This window comes from Vanellus vanellus (assembly GCF_965231255.1).
Source record: "Vanellus vanellus genome assembly, chromosome: 30".
In the NCBI taxonomy this organism is placed as follows: Eukaryota; Metazoa; Chordata; class Aves; order Charadriiformes; family Charadriidae; genus Vanellus; species Vanellus vanellus.
In genome coordinates, this window is record NC_138935.1 from 1459875 (window position 1) to 1480202 (window position 20328).

General features: G+C 60.5%; 1 protein-coding gene across 2 annotated transcripts; it reads left to right on the plus strand.

Annotated features, from left to right (window-relative positions):
* The first annotated feature begins 325 nt into the window (after window positions 1–325).
* Window positions 326–18859, plus strand: EVI5L (ecotropic viral integration site 5 like). Of its 2 annotated transcripts, XM_082496604.1 has the most exons (20): window positions 326–353; window positions 4628–4853; window positions 5885–6074; window positions 6258–6482; window positions 6906–6980; window positions 7097–7222; window positions 7772–7915; window positions 8088–8177; window positions 9012–9109; window positions 9230–9290; window positions 9922–9975; window positions 10573–10605; window positions 11573–11713; window positions 11914–12042; window positions 12479–12619; window positions 13321–13473; window positions 14173–14319; window positions 15159–15254; window positions 15374–15469; window positions 17145–18859. In XM_082496604.1, exons 2-20 carry the CDS (start codon window positions 4705–4707, stop codon window positions 17343–17345), a joined length of 2349 nt encoding a protein of 782 aa, XP_082352730.1. In that variant the 5' UTR covers window positions 326–353; window positions 4628–4704; the 3' UTR covers window positions 17346–18859. The 2 variants fall into 2 exon arrangements, with proteins under 2 accessions (XP_082352730.1, XP_082352731.1); XM_082496605.1 differs by lacking the exon at window positions 10573–10605.
* Window positions 18860–20328: the final 1469 nt, after the last annotated feature.

A 20328-nucleotide genomic window follows, 5' to 3' on the forward strand; every position in this document is an offset into this window, starting at 1 on the left:
GCCCATCAACCACCGGCGAGCCAGCCCATTGGCTCACCGCGCAGCAGCCGCTGTTTGTAGCCGGGTCCCCCCACGGCGGCTCATTCCCGGGCGGACCGTGGCGATTGGCTGTGGCGCCGCGGGGGGGCGGGAGGAAGCGCGGAGAGGGCCCGCTGATTGGCTGAGGGGCGGGGCCGCCTGTCAGTCAGTGTCAGTCAGGGCGGCGGCGGCGGCGGCGGGTCCCCCCCCATGGCAGCGGCGGGGCCCGCGGCGGCCGCGGCTCCCGCTCGGCTCCAAGCGGCGGCGGCGGCGGGGGGGCGCCGCGGGCCCCCTCCTCGGAGGCAGCCGGCTGTCGCCATGGCAGCGCCTCGCAGGTAGGAGGGGCCGGGAGGGGCGGCCCGCCCCCTCGGTGGGGGGGCTCCCCCCCTCAGGAGTGGGGGGATGGCCCCCCTAAATGGGGGTGGGGGGGTGGTCGGGGGTAATCCCCCCCCAGGGGGTAATTGGGCCTAAAGCCCCCCATAAGGTTGGGGGGTGGGGTGGGAAAACGCCCCCTCCCCGCGGTGAGGCGGTAATGGGGGGTGACCCCCGTGGGGGGGGGCGGTGTTGGGGGTAAAGCCCCCCCCAGGCTATGAGTGAGGGGGTGTCTATGGGGGTAGTGCTGAGGGGGGGTAATTTGGGGTAAATATTCCCCCCCTCAGTCTGTGGGGGGGTGATTAAGGTTGTCGCCCCCCCAAGCTGGGTGGTAATTAGAGGTCCCCCCTATTCTTCTTGGGGTACCCCCCCATATTGGGGGGGGGGGTAATCCTGCCCTTGGCTATGGGGTGGCTGGAGGTACCCCCCCCGCCCCCCAGGACCATGGGGTGACTGGAGGATTCCCCCCCCCTCCCCCCCCCAGCCAAGGGGGGCAAATGTGGTCCCCCCATACTTTTGGGGGGTAATGGGGGGTGTACCCCCCCCCCGGAGGAAATCACAGCGGTGCTGTGTGGGGTAATTTGGGGCTGGAGGTGGGGGGGCATTGGGGGTGGCCCCCCCACACCATGGGGAGGCATTAGGGGTTCTCCCCCCACTATAGAGGGGGCTATTTTGGGGGGGTCTCTCCCTATTCCCCTCTTTTATTGGAGCCCCCCCCCCCATTACAGCTTGCTCTTGTGTGCAAAGAGGGTGTTGTCCCTCGTTCCTTTTTCCCTTAAAATAATGAGGTTTTGGTTAAAAACAAAAAAGGGGGGGGGGGGTCTGCGGCAGGCGGGTGCCCCCCCCCTTCCCCCATCACATCCACCGTCCCCCAAATGTCATCTATTTGGGGGGGGAGAGGCTTTTATCACCCCCCCCTACCCCCACCCCCCCCAGCCAGTGCACACCCACCCTCTCCCCCAGCATCCCTGTGCCCCCCATCTGTGGGGAGGTTTTTTTTTTTGGGGGGGGGGAGATCCCCAAAACGCCTTCCCCCCCCCCCCCCTTTTAGCAGCCACCCATAAGATGGAGCAACCGCGGCCGCAGCCCCCGGAGCCGCGGCTTTGTGCCGTCCCCGGCGCGCCTCTCCTTTTGGGTTCAAACCCCAGGATTTTAACTACGCCAGAGCGACTCGTGTTTCCCATCAAATTGCACGTTTTTCCCCCAAATTCTCTCTCCCTTTTTGATTTCCCCCCCCCCCTTTTTCTACTGGTTTTCCATCAATCGGGTCTTCACCGGCGGCGTTTGATACCTGCTGCCACCAGCAGCTTGGATGGAGGGGGGGGGGCGGGAACCCACCCTATTTTGGTGAAAAATCCCCAAAGACACCAAACCCTCTCAGATATGGGCTCATTTCGGCCAATTTAGGACTGCGAAAAACACAAAAATCACCACCCGGGTGGCATTTTGGGTAGTTTTTGCCCCCCAAAAGCCACATTTGGAAATGCAGTTTGGTGGCCGGTGCCGGGTGGGGAGGGGAGGGGGGAGCCGATTTCCTTGCTCTGTTTTGGTGCGGAATTCAGTTTTTCATCTGGTTTTGGGTGGGTTTTAAATCCGCTGGCATTCTGGGGGGATTTTAGCTTAAAATTTGCCCCTGCTTCATCCCCGCCGGCGGCAAAACTCGCAGTGTTTCAACCCATTTTTATCCATTTTCCTCCTCTTTTCCGCCAACCGCAGAAGCTCAAGAGCGTCCCGCTGAAATATTTGGGTGGTTTTTTTTCCGTATCTGGCTACTTTTGCATGCTAATAATTGGGGTTTCTGGCAAATTGGCGGATTTTCCATGGTTTGTGTTTTGATGGAAAGTCAGCATTGCTGCCCAGCACCTCCAAAAATCGCTGCTGAAAATGGGGGTGAACACCCGCTTTGATGAACTTTAAAGAGGAGGTGGTGAAAGCGGCGCAGAAAAGAAGTGGAAACGTCTTGGAGACGCAGCAAAAACGGTGCAAAAAAGGCGCAAAACGGCACTGAGAGACGCTGAGAAAACGGCATAGAAAATACTGTGAAAACGGGGTGGAAAAGGTGCAAAATGACACTGAGAGACGCTGCAAAAATGGGCGGAAAACCCAGAAAAGGCATAAAAAGAGGCAGAAAAGGCACAAAACACTGGGGAAATGCTACAGCGCTCCGCGGAAAAGCTGCGAAAATGGATCAAAAACCCTACAAATGGGCAAGTTTTAAGTGTAAAGGGGGGGAAATGGTAACATTTTCCCTTCCAAATGCTCCAGCTCGAGGTCGGCGGCTTGGCGTCCTGCTGAAATTGGGCTTTTTTTTTTTTTTTTTTGCAGCGTTTCGATTAAACAACAGTATTTTTTGGGGGGAAAAAATGAGGCAATTTGACAGCGGCACATGGGGACCTCGAGGAAAGCACCCAGAAAGTTGTTTTTTTTTTTTTTTTTTCTACTAACCTGCTGTCACAAATGGACTGAAATCAGGATCGTCTGAGCCCCGTTTTGGGCCACTTTCCTTCAAACACACCCTGAACACCACGAGTGTATTTCCAGTACTATTTCCACCATTTTTCCCCCCAATTTCCTCAGCACCCCCAGACTTTCAGGTTGTTTTTTTTTTTTTTTTCCCCTCCAAATTCAAGCATTTTCAACAGATTTTCTCACCCATCGGCCCGGAACAAGCTCTCGGCGCGATGGGGAACCCTGAAAGACGACGGCCGCCATTCCTGGATGGATTTCACCCCAAAACCCCCTTGAAAAATTTCAACTTACCTTTACTCCTCTTTTCCCGTTTCCACCTACATCTCATAATGAATATTACCACCTGCCTACCTCATTTTGGGGGCTAAAATCACGCTTTTTGCCCATCCCGTGCTCATCCACACGTGTTTGTTTGCTTTTATTCCCCCCCCCAGCATCGACGTGGAAATGAATATTTTCCTAAAAAGCCATTTCGGGACGTTTTCACGGCCCGTTGAACCCTGGCAGGTTGTTCTGCAGCCGCTGTTTGATCAGTAACTTATAATTTTGCAGCGAAGCCGGCGCTTGCTATTTTTTCCTTTTCTCATTAAAACAGGATTTTGGGTAATATCTTGCAGGGAAATATTAATTCTCGAAAATCAATTAACGGCCGGAGGAGCCCTGTCCCGCGATGGGCAGCGTGGGGCTGAATTAAATATAATCAAGGCTTTTTTTTCTTCCCACCCCCCCCAATAAAATTTCCTGCTTAATAAGCAAATCTGCGGGATCCCGTTAACGATTGACTCGCTTCTTGCCCCAGCGCCACTCTTCTTAAATTTTGCTGCTTTTGGGGGAAAAAAATGGGAACCGAACGGGGCAGAATTTTCCCCGTTTGTGCTATGACTGCGTTTGCCCAGCGCCCCTTCGTTGCTCTGCTCGCCTCTGTGCGTCTTTTGTTCCACCAGCCCATTTTTCCCCCCACTTAAGGGTCCAAAAAAGTTGCTTTTTGGTTAAAACCTCCTCGATTTTATAGCTTAATCTGCAAATTAAGCCCAAATTGGGTAAATCACACATTCACCATCCTTCCGGCGCTTTTTCTTTCTTTCCTCTGCTTTCTTCGTCCCTGTTGGCCACAGCAGCGGCCAAATTCTGCTTTTCACCAAAAGCAGAATTTTTCAGCCCAAAAAAGGCCGGAGCTTCCTTGAGGGATCCGGGTCCCTGCCGATCCTCCAGCAAATCCCCGCCGGTGACATCGTTTGAACCCTTCTTTTTGCCGCGTTCCTCAACCCACCGTTTTCCACCCCGTTTCTGCCCGGCCCTGCAATCCCAAACCAAGACTCCTTCCTCCCCGGGGAGGTGTTTTTCCATAAAACACCACCAAAATGGGCAAACTGGGAGGGGGCTGTCAACTCCCCCAGACGAGAACAGCTTTCTGTAAATCCCCTCTTCCCACATTGGCCTCTTCCTTCCCAAAATGAGGGTACATTGGGCTTAATTCTTGGGTTTTTAGGCTAATTTAATTCATCTGAATTAGGGCAAAACGCAGGGCGGTGTGCTTAGACCTGGCTTGACGTGAAAACTGGGCTTAAATGGGTTTTTTTGGGGGGAATTGAGTAAATAGCTCAGTGGGCTGCAAACTGAGCGATGCTCACAACCCATTTTTTTAATCAAATTAGCTAAAATTAGGGGGGGAGGGGGGGGAGTGTTTAAGAGATTCGAAACCATGTGGTGAGGAGGAAAAGATGTGGGGTGGGGGGTTGATGTTGGCTCACGGCTCTCGGCTTTCCAGGTGAGACCCCGAAATCCCCGCGGAGCGGGAGCGCTGCCGGCACACCACCACCCCCCCCCTCCTTCCCCGCCACCGCCATGGCGTCGCCGGCCGTCAGCCCCGACTCGTCCTCCCACGAAGCCCTTTCCTCCGTCAACTCAGCCCCGGCGTGTTCGCCCACCTCCGATTCGGAAAACCTCAGCCCCGACGAACTGGAGCTGCTGGCAAAACTGGAGGAGCAAAATCGGTGAGATATCCGCCCCGTTTGGCCTTTTTAACCTTTTTATTTATTTATTTTTTTACCCTTAAAATCAAAGAAACTGGACGACAGCAAGCCGCTTCCCCCAAGCAGCGCTCCAGCCGGGGTGAACACGTTCCAGTTTATTATTTTCAAGGTTATCTGGGGTTTTTTTTTTTTTTTTTCTCTCTTTAAAAGCTCGTTCAGGCAAGCAAAGGGCATTTCTGGAAGGAGGCGGCTGTTTGGAAATAAGAAATAATAAACCCACCCGCTTCGGTGGTGGTTTTTAAACTTGTTTCCGATGGGAAACGAGCCCTGAGGCTCGTTTTGCCGTAATACGGGGAGAAAAGCTCCGGCCTGGTGTTTAAAATCAAGCCCTGAAATGCAAATTTCCTTGCGAAGCCGTTTTTAAAGGAAATTTGCTCTTGGAAAAACAAAACCAAAAAATCCCCGTTGGAAATCCGGTTTTTAAGCAAATTTGTTAAAGAAACCATCCCCGGGGAAACTAGCGGCACCTGGCTGGGGCAAAGAGCCCATCCGGGGGCTGTTTTGGGGTGGTTTGAGGGAATATCTCCGGTTTTGGGGTGGTTTTGGAGGACTCTTTCCTCCTTTGGGGCATTTTTGGGTGAATATCTCCTCCTTCGGGGCTGTTTGGGGGAACATCTCCAGTTTTAGCATGGTTTTGGGGGACCCTGTCCTCCTTTGGGGCATTTTGGGTGAATATCTCCTCCTTTGGGGCTGTTTTAGGGGACTCTTCTCCTATGAGGCTGTTTTGGGGGAATATGTCAATTTTTAGCATGGTTTTGGGGGGACTCTCTTCACCTTTGGGGCCATTTTGAGGGAATATCTCCTTTTTTGGGGTCAGTTTTGGGGGAATCTCGTCTCTCCTTTGGGGAAATATCTCCTCCTTGGAGGCGTTTTGGGGGAAATGTCTCCTCCTTTGGGGCTGTTTTGAGGGATTATCTCCTCTTTTCGGGCAGATTTTGGGGTCTCTCTCCTCCTTAGGGGCTTCTTTTGGGCTCTATCTCGGTCTCTCGCAGGCTACTGGAGGCCGACTCCAAGTCGATGCGCTCCATGAACGGCTCGCGAAGGAACAGCGGCTCCTCCTTGGTCTCCAGCTCCTCGGCCTCCTCCAACCTCAGCCACCTCGAGGAGGACACCTGGATCCTCTGGGGCCGCATCGTTAACGAGTGGGACGAGTGGCGGAAGAAGAAGGAGAAGCTGCTGAAGGTGAGGAAACTGCTTGATTTTTAATTATGTTTTAACCCCGCTGTGAAAATCTGCAGCGTGATCTTCCCTGTGCCAGGACAGGGAGATGTCTCCCCGTCCAAGAGAAGCTTCTCCCCATCCACAAGGAGCTTCCCCATCTTCTCGAAACCCATTTTCTCAGTTTTTTGCCCCGTTTTTCTCCAGGAGCTCATCCGCAAAGGGATCCCCCACCACTTCCGCGCCATCGTCTGGCAACTGCTCTGCAGTGCCACCGACATGCCCGTCAAAAACCAATACTCGGAGCTGCTCAAGATGTCCTCTCCTTGCGAGAAGCTCATCCGACGGGATATCGCCCGCACCTACCCGGAACACGAGTTCTTTAAGGGACAGGACAGTCTGGGCCAGGAGGTGCTCTTCAACGTCATGAAGGTAACGTCTTTCCTCAAACCTCAACGGATCTTGGCCACAGACCAGACACCGCTTCGGGTTTGGAAGCTGTTTTAACTGGATATTAATTTTTGATGGGTTTGGTTTCCACCACAAACTCTTGGAACCATCACTTCGTGCAGCGTGACAGCCCTTTCCTCACAAAAGTGCCTCATTCCCCATCCACCCCGGACCTCATTTTTCCTGTTGAGTTTTACTCTGAATTACGAAACAAATAGTTGTGTGTTTTGGGGTCTAAATTCAAGCGTGGAGCAACACTGTGCTCACAGGAGCTGTTGTCAACCTGAAAAAAGCTATTTTTGATGCCTTCCCTCCACTGTTGGCCTGCCACAGCATGCAGGGCTGGTGGCCCGGCTGATCCCCTTGCTCACGCAGATTTATTTTGAATTTTTTTCCTCTTTCCAGGCCTATTCACTGGTGGACCGGGAGGTCGGATACTGCCAGGGTAGCGCCTTCATCGTGGGACTGTTGCTCATGCAGGTTTGTGACGACCCCGGGGCGAGAAGGAGCTGCTGGTGGGTTTTTAACACCCACCGGAATAGTGGTGAAATGGGGTCGGGGAATAGGAGCCTTTACATGTCCCTTTGGGCCTCCAGATGCCCGAGGAAGAGGCCTTCTGCGTGTTCGTGAGGCTGATGCAGGAGTACCGCTTACGGGAGCTCTTCAAACCCAGCATGGCCGAGCTGGGGCTTTGCATCTACCAGTTTGAGTACATGCTGCAGGTAGACACCACCCCCCACCCCCCAGAATGCTCAGAGTGGTGGGAACCAGCAGGTAGAACCAGGGGACAAGGACAGGGAGAGGGGCAGCTCTTGGGAGAAATGGGTTCCTCCAATGGGTTCTTGTCCAGCGACACCGAGGACCTGGGGATGTCTATGAGACGCCCTGAGGACCGTCCATCATTCGTCAAGGGGAACATCAGTGAGACTCCAAGGACGTCCACGAGACAGCCCGGGGGCATCCCTGAGACCCCAGAGCACCTCCATGAGATGCCCCAGGGACCATCCGTGAGACCCTGGGGACCACCTAAGAGACACCCAAAGGGACCGTCCATGAGGCACCCCAGGAGCCATCTGTGAGATGCCCTGAGGGACATCCATGAGACCTTGGGGACCATCCACAAGCCCTCCCTCAGCAGACCTCCCATAAGCCCCTCTCAGGGGCCTCCACAAGACCTCATGGACCTGTTCAAACCTCAGCAGCCATGAATGACCCCTAAAACCATCCACCATTCCCCGTTTCTCTTCATTTCCTCCATTTCTTCCTTCCAGGAGCAGCTGCCAGAGCTGAACATCCACTTCCGCTCGCAGAGCTTCCTCACCTCCATGTACGCCTCGTCCTGGTTCCTCACCCTCTTCCTCACCACCTTCCCTCTTCCCGTGGCCACGCGCGTCTTCGACATCTTCATGTACGAGGTAACGGGGCCGTGGCCAACACCATAAATCACAAAGGGACCCCAACCCCGTTTTCCACTTGGATGTGGAAGTGTTCTCCCCACGCCAGCAGGTCTGGTTTTGGGGAGAAAAAACCCTAAACCCTGGGTGGGAAAGGGAATGGCGTGGGGTCAAGCATGGACCCTTTCCGTAGGGGCTGGAGATCGTCTTCCGTGTGGGGATGGCACTGCTGCAGTTCAACCAAGCTGAACTCGTCCAGCTCGACATGGAGGGCATGTCCCAGGTACGTGCCGTGGCTTTTGGGGTGAATTTGTCCAACAGGATGCATTTTGGGGTGGATTTGTCCCAATGGGTTGTGTTTTGGGATAGATTTGTGCAACAGGATGTGTTTGGGAGTGGATTCTTCCAACGGGACATGTATTGGAGAGGATTTGTCCAACGGGTCATGTTTTGGAGAGGATTTGTCCAACGGGGCCTGTTTTTGAGTGGATTTGTCCAACAGGGTGTGTTTTGGGGCCGGTTTGTCCAACGGGACTTGTTTTGGAGCAGATTTGTCCAACGGATCATGTTTTAGGGCAGATTAAGGCAACAGGACATGTTTTGGGTCGGATTTGTCCAATGGGATGTTTTTTGGGGGCAGGTTTATCCAACAGGACGTGTTTGGGGGTGGATTTGTCCAATGGGACATGTTTTTTGGGTGGATTTGTCCAACAGGATGTGTTTTGGGGCATAGTTGTCCAACGTGACGTGTTTTGGGGCAGATTTAGGCATCAGGGCATGTGTTGGGGTGGATTTGTCCAATGGGCCATATTTTGGGGCAGATTTAGTCAACAAGACATGTTTTGGGGCCAATTTATGCAATAGAACGTGGTTTCTGGTGGATTTATGCAATGGGCCGTATTTTAGGTTTACATGATGGGCCCCGTTTTGGGGCTGGTTTATTCAATAAGTTGCATTTTGGGGTGGATTTGTGCAGCAGGGGCGTGTCTGGGAGTAGATTTCTCCATCAGCCCCTTTTTTGGGGTGGTTTTACCCATCAGGCCCTACTTTTGGGGCTGGTTTACACGACGGTCTGTGTTTTAGGGCCATGTTTCATGGCCGGTTTCCGTACCCACAGTACTTCCAGAAGGTGATCCCCCACCAGTTCGACAGTTGCCCCGACAAGCTCATCCTCAGGGCCTTCCAGGTCAAGTACAACCCCAAGAAGATGAAGAGGTGAGATGGGAAGATGGGTTCCTGCCCTTGGGTGAGGTTCCCCCCAGCAGCCACGGGGCGCAGGGCCAGGGGGTCTGGTCCCCATCCTGCTGTCCCAGCCTGTCCCTGTGTCCCGAACAGGCTGGAGAAGGAGTACGCCGCCATCAAGAACAAAGAGATGGAGGAGCAGATCGAGATCAAGGTGAGACAAGTCAAGTGTTAGTGCCCTGGGGCCGCTTGAGCCATCTTCGTGGCCACTTGGCCCATCCCCGGAGCCAGTCGAGCCCTCTTGGCATGGCGTAGCCCATACCTGGGGCCACCTAAGCCATCCTGGAGCCACTTTGACCCATCCGTGGGCCATCTGACCCATCCTCAGAGCTGTTTGAGCCATCCTAGGTCGGCGTAGCCCATCTCTGGGGCCATTTAAGCCATCCCAGGGCCACTTTGACTCATCCCTGGAGTCACTTTGAGCCATCTGAGGCCATTTAGCTGATCCCTGGGGCCACTTGAGCCATCCTTGCGGCCATCTAAGCCATCCTGGAGCCACCACGACCCATCCCAGGGCCATTTAAGCTGTCCCCAAGGCCACTTAACCTGTCCCCAGGGCCACATAAGCCACTTTGTCCCATCTTCAGGGTTGTCTGAGCCACCCCAAGGGCCACCTGACCCATTCCTGGGGCCGCTGGAGCCATCCGGGGATGGCTTAGCCCATCCCTGGGGCCGCATTACCCCCACGTCCCCCTGTCCCCGGGTTGTCCCCAGGCTCAGTGACCCCCCCGGGGACATCAAACCCCCCTTCCGGGACTAATTCTTCCCAATTTTCCACCCCTCAGCGCCTCCGCACCGAGAACCGCCTGCTGAAACAGCGCATCGAAACCCTGGAGAAGGTGAACCCCATAGCCAAGCACCCCAAAACCCCCCTGGGGGGCACCCAAACCCCCCTGAGGGCACCCAACCCCCCCCAGGGGCACCCCAACCTCCCCCCTGGGGCCACCCAAAACCCCTCTGGAGCACCCAAAATGTTCCCTGGATCACCCTAAACTCCCCTGGGGCACCCGTGCTGCTGCCACCCAGAGATCCCAGCACCCGTGGGTGCGACCCCACAACCTGAAGCACCCCTTTTAGGGGCTGCACCCCCAAAATTTCCCCCTTCCCAGCACCATTTTGGTGCAAAAATAGGAGATTTAAGTCCAGCGAGTGGCTGCTGCGTTATTTTTCCGCACAAAGTCTCCCTCCAGGAGGTGGGAAACACTCCGTTTTCAGGCAAAATACCACCATCGCCACGTTTCCGCCCTCCTGTCCCCAACCGCCACAGCAGGGAAAGAGCTAAAATCTTTAGAAAACACCCCAAAACGGGAACCGATGATGCGCGGGAAGGTTGCCGGGTGCCTCCGCCTCGCGGCTTCTCTCGCTGCCTCCGTCTCCTTCGTTTATCTCGTTACGTCTCTCCTCTCTTTCTCTCTCTTCTCCGCCGGCGGCCGCAGGAGAGCGCGGCTCTCGCCGACAGGCTCATCCAGGTAGCGTCAAAAATAGCTATTTTGCTCTTTTTTCCACTTTTTAACCCTTTTCCTTCCCCCTTTCGCTTCCCAACCCGCCTGCGTCTGCCTCGTTTGGGGAAGATTTGCCCTTTTTTACCTGCTTTTCCGGAGGCTCCCGCGCACCTTCCCCGCTTTTTTTTGAGGGGGTGGGAGGATTTCAGGGTGGTTGGTGAAAAATGGGAGGGTTTGGCCCATTTTGGGGCTTGGTGGAAAGTGGGGGGGTGGTGTGGTGGCACTTGGGGGGGTGGGGTGGTCAAGATGGGGTGAAAGCCACTGTTTTGAGGAGTTTGGCCAAAATATGTGGATTTGGAGGGGAAGGTCATGCGTCGTGGGGTGAGAGCAGCTCAGAGGGGACAAAATGGCCCAAAATGGTCCCCATGGGACTGGTGTCACCTTCTGGTCCTCGGTGTCACCTGCCATGGGGCTGGGGTCACCCCCAGGGCTGGGGTCATCCCCTTGTCTGCGGTGTCACCTGCCGTGGGGCTGGGGTCATCCTCTGGGACTGATGTCACCCCCCTTCTCCTTGATGTCACCTCATATGGGGCTGGCATCAATCCCTCATCCCTGGTGTCATCCCTCCTTGTCCCCAGTGTCACCCGCCCCAGGGCCAGCATCAGTCTGGTGTCACCCCCTCATCCCTGATGTCACCCGCTGCAGGGGGGTGCTGGCATCACCCCCTCATCCCTGTCATCACCTTGCTGTGGGGCTGGCGTCACCCTCCATGGCTGAGGTCATTGTCCCCAGTGTCATTCCCTTGTCCCCAGCCTCACCCGCTATGGGACTGGTGTCACCCCCTCATCGCCCCATGTCCCCGGTGTCACCTCATGTCCCCAGCATCACCCCCTTGTACCCACCACCCGCCACCGCACCCCTCCCAGTGACACGCTGTGGGGGGAGAACCGGGCACGCCATGCCGTGGTGGGTGACACGTCCCTGCTGTCCCCAGGGCCAGGTGACACGGGCGCAGGAGGCGGAGGAGAACTACATCATCAAGCGGGAGCTGGCGGTGGTGAAGCAGCGCTGCACCTCGGCCACCGAGAACCTCCAGCGCGCCCAGACCACCATCCGGCAGCTGCAGGACCAACAGGTTGGTGTCCCCACGTGTCCCCAAATGTCCCCAGATGTCCCCAGGGATCCTTATCCCCCTCACACATCCCCCTTTCAATCTGTGCCCTGCTGCAGCCTGGATTTGGCTGCAGGTGGTCGGTGCCACCACCGTGGGCAAGAGAGGAGGGGGGAGGTGACAGGCATCGTGTCCTGAGGGTGACATGTTGGGGACGGTGACAGGGGAACCCGCGCTTCACCGAGGAGTTTGTCACCCACCTGGAGACGGAGCTGGAGCAGTCGCGGCTGCGGGAGAGCGAGACCCTCGGCGCCCTCAAGGAGATGCAGGATAAAGTCCTCGACATGGAGAAGGTGACGGGGGCGGCTCACGGGTGTCACGCCGGTGGCCTTGGGGACAGGGGATGGTCCTACGAGTGGCCCTGGGGATGGGGAGTGCCACACAAGTGGTTTTGGGGTTGGGGACAGTCATGTGGGTGGCCCTGGGGATGGAGACTGTCACACGAGTGGCCTGGGGGACAGGCAGTGTCACACAAGGAGCCCTGGGGGGGTCTTGGACCTGTGTCCCCTGTCCCCAGTGCCACACAAGCGTCCCCATGGGATCGTCCTGTGCCACGTGTCCCTGGGGGATCCCCAGTCCCTGTCACCTCCCCCCAATACCCCATGAACGTCCCACCTCCACCTGGCAGAGGGGGATGAGCCCCAAATGCCACCACCCTGGGGCGTCCCCGCCGATGACCAGTGCCACCACCCCGCGGTGTCCCCGCTGATGTCCCCCGTGTCCCCGCAGAGGAACAGCCTGCTGCCGGACGAGGACAACGTGGTGCGGCTGCAGGAGGAGCTGCAGGCGCTGGCGCTGCGCGAGGCCGAGGCCGTCAAGTCGCTGACGGAGCTGCAGCAGCAGGTGAAGGACCTCAGTGACAGCTGGCAGGTAAGGACAGGGACGCATGGGTGTCCCCCCGTGGGACACCTGGGTCACCCCCCAGATGTCTGAGTCCCTTCCTGGCCGCCTCGGTCCCTTGTTCCAACATCTGGGTCCCCTCCTGGCCACTTGGGTCCCCTCCTGGCCACCTAGGTCCTTTGTTCCAACATCTGGGTCCCCCTCCTGGCCACTTAGGTCCCTTGTCCTGGCCACCTGGGTCCCGTCCTGGCCACCTGGGTCCCCTCCTGGCCATGTGGGTCCCTTCCCAGACACCTGGGTCCCTTATTCCAACATCTGGGTCCCCTCCTGGCCATGTGTGTCCCCTCCTTGCCACCTGGGTCCCTTGTTCCAACATCTGGATCCTCTCCCGGCCACCTGAGTCCCTTCCCAGCCACATGGGTCCCTCACCCTGCCACCTAGATCCCTTGTCGTGACACCAGGTCCCCTCCTGGCCACCTAGGTCCCTTGTCCTGATCCCAGGTCCCCTCCCAGACACGCAGGTCCCCTCCCGGCCGCTTAGGTCCCTTGTTCCAACATCTGGGTCCCCTCCTGGCCCCCTGGGTCCCCTCCCTGCCACCTCTGTCCCTCTTCCCAATGCCTCTGTCCCTTTCTGGCCGCCTGGGTCCCTCACCCTGCCACCCGGGTCCCCACGGGGGCCACCCGGGTCCCCCACGCGCCCCGGCTGGGTGCCTGACGTGTGCGGGGCGCAGGCGGGCCGGGCAGGCGGCCGCTGGAAGGAGTCCCCGCGGCGGAGCAACGCCAACGCGCTGCAGGAGGCCGTGGTGGCGGCGCGGCTGCGGGAGGCGCAGGCCCAGGCCGAGCTGCGGGCGCTGCGCCAACGGGTGCTGCAGCTCGAGACGCAGGTCAGAGCCCGGGCCGCATCCTGACCGGGGGGCTGGGGGGCTGAACTGGGGGGTACTGGGGCCACGGGTGCTGAACTGGGGATACTGGGGCTGTGGGTGCTGCAGCTCGAGGCACAGGTCAGAGCCCGGGCTGCATCCTGACCGGGAGAGCTGGGGGAGGGCTGAACTGGGGAGTACTGGGGCCACGGGTGCTGAACTGGGGATACTGGGGCTGTGGGTGCTGCAGCTCGAGGCACAGGTCAGAGCCCGGGCCGCATCCTGACCGGGGGAGCTGGGGGAGGGCTGAACTGGGGAGTACTGGGGCCACAGGTGCTGAACTGGGGGGTACTGGGGCTGTGGGTGCTGTGTCTGGGGGTCCTGGGGCCGTGGGTGCTGAACTGGGGGTACTGGGGCTGTGGGTGCTGCAGCTCGAGATGGAGGTCAGAGCCCGGGCCGCATCCTGAGCAGGGGACTGGGGTGCTTGACTGGGGGGTACTGGAGCTGCGGGGGCTGAACTGGGGGTGCTGGGTATACGGGTGCTGGGTGCCCGCACCCCCAGGGCCAGATCCGGGCGCTGAGGAGGTGACAAGGACCGTGGCCGGGGTGGTGGCAGTCCTGTCCCCTCCTCTCCCTCTCCAGGGCCAGACCGGTGACTGAGGGGGGGCTGCGGGAGCTGAGGGGGGGTGGGTGACAGGGTGGTGACAGTCCTGTCCCCTGCAGGGCCAGATCCAGCGCACGGTGCTGGGCCGAGCGGAGCAGACCTGCGCGGGGCTGCGGGAGCAGCTGCGGTTGGCGGCGGCGCAGAGCAAAGGGCTGCAGGCGCAGCTCAGCGAGAGCCACCGCAAACACGCCGAGGCCCAGTGCAAGGTGGGGACAGCTTGGGGACAACTTGGGGACACCCTCGGGCCCTCTGCTGTCACCTCCCCTGGGTGCTCCCCGGCCTCTCTCCAGGGACACCGCTGTCCCCTCCCCTGGGGCGCCCACAGACCCACCTCGGGGACACCACTGTCCCCTCCCAGCAACACCCACAGCCCTTCCCGTGGGGTCACCATGTCCCCTCCAACAAGGTCCCCATGTCCCCTCCAGGAGGGTCAATGTGTCCCTTCTGAGAGGGTCCTAATGTCCCCTCCCTTGAGGTCCCATTGTCCCCTCCAACAGGGTCCCCGTGTCCCCTCCAAGGGGGTCAGCGTGTCCCCTCTGAGAGGGTCCCATCATTCCCTGTCACGGTGCCCCAATGTCCCCTCCAACAGCGCCCTATCACCCTCTCCAGTGCTGTCCCCTTGTCCCCTCCACCAGGGTCCCCACGTCCCCTCAAAAGGTGTCAGTGTGTCACCTCCAAAAGGGTCTCAGTGTCCCTTCCAGGGGCGTCCCCATAAACCCTCCAATGAGCTTCCAGTGTCCCTCCCATGGTGTCCTCATGTCCCTCCCATGGTGTCCTCATGTCCCCTCCCACAGGGTCGCCCATGTCCCCTCCAAGGGGTTCCCCATGTCCCCTCCCATAGTGTCCCCATGTCCCCTCCGCCGGGTCCGCGCCTTCCCTCCGCTGGGCCCCCATCACCCCCAACGTCCCCTCCACCCCCCACGTCCCCTCCACCCCCCTTCCCTTGTCCTTGGGGACGGGGGGGGGGGCCGGAGCCTCCCCTGAGAGGGGTGGGTGACACAGGGGTGGCACCGACGTGGCACCGGGGTGACACGCGTGTCCCCAGAGCAAGGAGGAGGTGATGGCGGTGCGGCTGCGTGAGGCCGACAGCATGGCGGCCCTGGCCGAGATGCGACAGCGCGTCGCCGAGCTGGAGATCCAGGTGAGCGGGGACGAGGGGACGGGGGGGGACGGGGAGGGGGACAAGGGGAGGGGACAGGGGGACGGGGGACAGGGTGGCGGGGGGGGGACGGGCACCCGCTGACCCGCGCGCACCCGCAGAGGGAGGAGGGCATGATCCAGGGGCAGCTCAACCACTCGGACGCCGCCCAGTACATCCGCCAGCTCAAGGACCACATCGACGAGCTCAAGGCCGAGGTAAGGCACCCATGGGTGCTGCGGCACCCGCCTCCCCCACCCGCGGGGTGCCGGGGACCCATAGCCTGCGCTCGCGGGTGCTGGGGGACCTGTACCCTGCACCCATGGGTGCTGGGGGACCTGTACCCTGCATCCGCAAGTGCTGTGGGACCCATGTCCTGCACCCATGGGTTCTGGGAGCCCACATTCTGCACCCGTGGGTGCTGTAGCACCCATATCTTTCACCCATGGGTGCTGGGGGCCCACGTTCTGCACCCACGGGTGCTGGGGACCCATGTCCTGCACCCACGGGTGCTGGGGGACCCATGTCCTGCACCCACGGGTGCTGCGGGACCTGTATCATGCACCCATGGGTGCTGGGGGACCCATAGCCTTCACCCATGGGTGCTGGGGGCCCATGTCCTGCACCCATGGGTGCTGGGGGACCCATAGCCTTCACCCATGGGTGCTGGGGACCCATGTCCTGCACCCACGGATACTGCAGGACCTGGGAGCCCACATTCTGCACCCATGGGTGCTGTAGCACCCATATCTTTCACCCATGGGTGCTGGGGGCCCACGTTCTGCACCCACGGGTGCTGGGGACCCATAGCCTTCACCCACGGGTGCTGGGGACCCATGTCCTGCACCCACGGGTGCTGGGGGACCCATGTCCTGCACCCACGGGTGCTGCGGGACCTGTATCATGCACCCATGGGTGCTGGGGGACCCATAGCCTTCACCCATGGGTGCTGCGAGACCCCTGTCCTGCACCCAGGGGTGCTGCGGGACCCCTGCAGAGGGTCTGTCACCCCCGCCACGCCCCAGGGACCCTTCCCCTGGGGGGGGACACGTGCTGGGGACAGGGGACATGGTCACGCTGTCCCCGGCACAGCAGGGCCACCCCCCACCCCGCCCCCCCTCCCGGGGAAGGGTCCCTGGTGTCCCCAAGGCCGGGAGGCGTTGGGGACAGTCCCCGAGCGGGGCTGCGCTGGCGCCGTCCCCCGGGTGCCATCGGCGATGTCCCCGCGGAGCCACGTGGCACTGGGACAGCTGGTGACAGTGGCTCTCCCCATCTCTCCTCCCTCCTCCCCTTCTCTGCTGGCCCTTGTCCCCTCCTGTCCCCTCGCCTGCCCCTTTGTCCCCTTCTCGCCTCTCCCCTCGTCCTCCCCTGTCCCTTCTCCCTGTCCCCCATCCCCTTGTCTTCATCACTGTCCCCATCCCCTGGTCCCTGTCACTTTGTCCCCATCCCCTGGTCCCTGTCCCGTTCCCCACATGTCCCTTGTCCCTGTCCCCCATCCCCTGTCCCCTTATCTCCGTCTCCTTGTTCTCCGTCCCCTTGTCCCCATCCCCTGTCACTTTGACCCCTTCCCTATCCGTTTGGTCCCATGTCCCCTTGTCCCTCACCCCCTTGTCCCCTTGTCCCATCACCCATCGTGTCCCCACCCCCTTGTCCCCTTGTCCCCATCCTCTTGTCCCCATCCTCTTGTCCCATCACCCGTTGTGTTCCCATGTCCCTTGTCCCTGTCCCCTTGTCCCCCATCCCCTTGTCCCGTCACCCATCGTCTTCCCATGTCCCTTGTCCCCATCCCCTTTCCCCTTATCCCTTGTCCCCTTGTCCCCCGTCCCCTTGTCCCATCACCCATGGTCTTTCCATGTCCCTTGTCCCCTGTCCCCTTGTCCCCTGTCCCCGCAGATCCGGCTGCTGCGGGGGCCGCTGGCCTTCGGGGCGGTGGGGCTGGGGACACGCCTGGGGGACGAGGACTCGCTGGGTTCCTCCGACGAGGAGCTGCCACCCTTCGCCCTGACCCACGGGGACATCGGGGACCTCGGGGACCTCGGGGACATGGGGGACAGCAGCGACAGCGAGACCGAGGGGGCACCCACGGCACCGTGACCCATGGGGACGTTGGGGACATGGGGGACAGCAGCGACCGGCGAGACCAGGGGGGCGTCTGTGGCACCCTGAGCCTTGGGGACGTGGGGGACAGCGGTGACACCGAGCCCAAGGGGCCACCCCAGGGACCCTGAGCCACGGGGACACTGGGGGTGTGGGGGACCTGCTGGCCTGGTGGCACCCTAGGGACACCCGGGGCCACTGAGGGCATCCAGGGGACATTAGGGGACACCTGGGGGACATCCAGAGGACACAAAGGGACACCCACAGCACCCAGGGGACACTGAGGGCACCTACAGGACCTGTGGCACCCAGGGGACACCCAGAGGACACTAAGGGACACCCAATGGCACCAGGGGACACTGGGGGACACCTGTGAGCCCCCCCAGCACCCCGGAGACACTAAGGGACACCCAATGGCACCCAGGGGACACGGGGGGACACCTGTGGCACCCAGAGGACACTAAGGGACACCCAGGGGACACCCAGAGGACACTAAGGGACACCCGGGGGACACGGGGAACCAAGGGGTCCTGTGGAACCCAGGGGACCCCCATGGGCCCTATGGCACCCAGGGGACACAGAGGGGCGCTGAGGGGACACCCCGGGCAGGATCTGGCCCGGGGCGGGGGGGGGGGGGGGGGGGGTGAGTCGAGGTCATGGGCCGGGGACTGCCCTGAGGTCCCGGTGGGACCCCCACATGGCCGCATCCTGCTCGGGGGGATCCCGGACCCCGCTGGATCCCCAAACAGCCGCATCCCACACACGGAGGGATCCCGGACCCCGCTGGATCCTGCACAGAGGGATCCTGGACCCCGCTGGATTCCCAAACAGCCGGATCCTGCACGGAGGGATCCCAGACCCCGCTGGATCCTGCACGGAGGGATCCCAGATCCCGCTGGATCCCCAAACAGCCGCATCCCACACACAGAGGGATCCTGGACCCCGCTGGATTCCCAAACAGCCGGATCCTGCACAGAGGGATCCCGGACCTCGCTGGATCCTGCACGGAGGGATCCCGGACCCCGCTGGATCCTGCGCATGGAGGGACAACAGACCCCACGGGATCCCCGAGCAGCTGGATCCTTCCGTGGAGGGATCCCGGGACACCACTGGATCCCAAAACGACCGGATCCTGCGCACAGAGGGGTCCTGGGGCAGTGCCAGATCCCTGAGCGGCCGGATCCTTCCGTGGAGGGATCCCGGGACACCACTGGATCCCTGAGCAGATGGACACCACCATGGAGGGATCGATCCCGGGACACCACTGGATCCTGCGCACGGAGGGATCCGGGACGTGATGTGACCCCCCCCTCAAGGCCGAATCCCAGACACAACCGGATCCCGGGACACAACCGGATCCCAGATCCAGTGGCCCCTGGGTGCTGTGGACCCCCCAAGGACGGGCCGGATCCTGCCCCCTCCCCCCGGACACGGCCGGATCCCGGATCCCCCCCCGCCCCCCCCCAACGGCTGTTTATACCCTGTACAGAAATAGAGACGCTGTGGGACAACGCGCCCCCAAAAAGCCTCACGGTCCCCCAAATCCCTGAGGTTGGCCCCGAAGTGCCCCCCCCCCCCCGAGGCCCCCAAATCCCTGGAATTCACCCCCAAAAATCTGCTGGGACCCCAAAACGCCTGAAACTCATCCCCCAAAAAAGCTGCTGGGACCCCCCCAATCCCTGAGGTTGGCCCCAAAATGCCTGAAATTAATCCCCCCAAAATCTGCTGGGACTTCGCAATCCTGGAGATCGGCCCCAGAATGGCCCCCCGGGACCCCAAACCCCTGAAATTCACCCCAAAAAGTCTACTGGGACCCAAAAACCCCTAAAATTCATCCCCAAAAGTCTACTGGGACCCCCAAATCCCCAAGATTCGCCCCCAAACCGTGGAATTTGAATTTGTCCCCCCCAAAATCTACTGGGACCCCCAAATCTCTGAGATTGGCCCTGAGATGGCCCCTGGGACCCCCAAACCGCTGGAATTCACCCCAAAATAGACTTGTGTTGTGCGTCCCCCCCCCCAAAGGGACCCCAATAACCACACACACACACGGGGGGGGGGGGGGGAGGCAGCAGCACCTTTATTGCCCCCCCGGAAAGGGGGGGTCCCGGGGGGGGTCCCGGGGGGGTCCCGGGCTCAGGGCGCTGCCGGGGGGGCTCTGGTTGGAGGCGGCTTCGGGTCGGGGGTCCTGAGCTGGGGGGGGAGGGGGGGGAGAGGGGGGAAGAGGCTGTTGCCCCCCCCCGTGTACCCCCCAGTACTCCCAGTTACCCCCATCCCACCTCCCCCCCATATTGCTTTCCAGTGCGGTTCCCCCCCCCCCCCAGTGCTCCCAGTATCCCCCAGTATTGTGAGTGACCTTGCCTTGAGCTCCCAGTGCCCCCCCATTCCTCCCAGTTACCCCTTTGCCCCCCCGCAGTGCTCCCAGTATCCCTTTCCAGTGCCCCCCAGTACGCCCGTGACACCCCCAGTGCTGCCAGTGCCCCCCCAGTCTTGCCAGTTACCCCCCTTGAGCTCCCAGTGCCCCCAGTTACCCCATTACCCCACAATTTCCCCCCCAGTATCCCCTGTGCCCCCCCTTGAGCTCCCAGTGCCCCCCCCATTCCTCCCAGTGTCCTGTTACCTCATGTCCCCCCCCACCAGTGCTCCCAGTATCCCCCCAGTGTTCCCAGTATCCCCCAGTCCCCCCCCGTACCTGGCCCCCCCCGGGCTGGGGGGCAGCACTGGCGCTGGGGGGGGCCGGGGGGGGCCGGGGGGCAGCTGAGGGCAGAGGGGGGGGGTGTCAGCCCAGAATGGGGGGGGGGGGGGCACAGACTGGGAGTACTGGGAGTCCGGGGGTTCACTGGGGAGGGGGTGTGTCACATTTTGGGGGGGGGGGGGGGAGATTCATGGATTGGGGGGGTCCGGGTGTTCACTGGGGGGGGTCAGGGGAGTTCGGGGGGGGGACACGTCACTGGGGGGGGTCTGTCACGGTTTGGGGGGG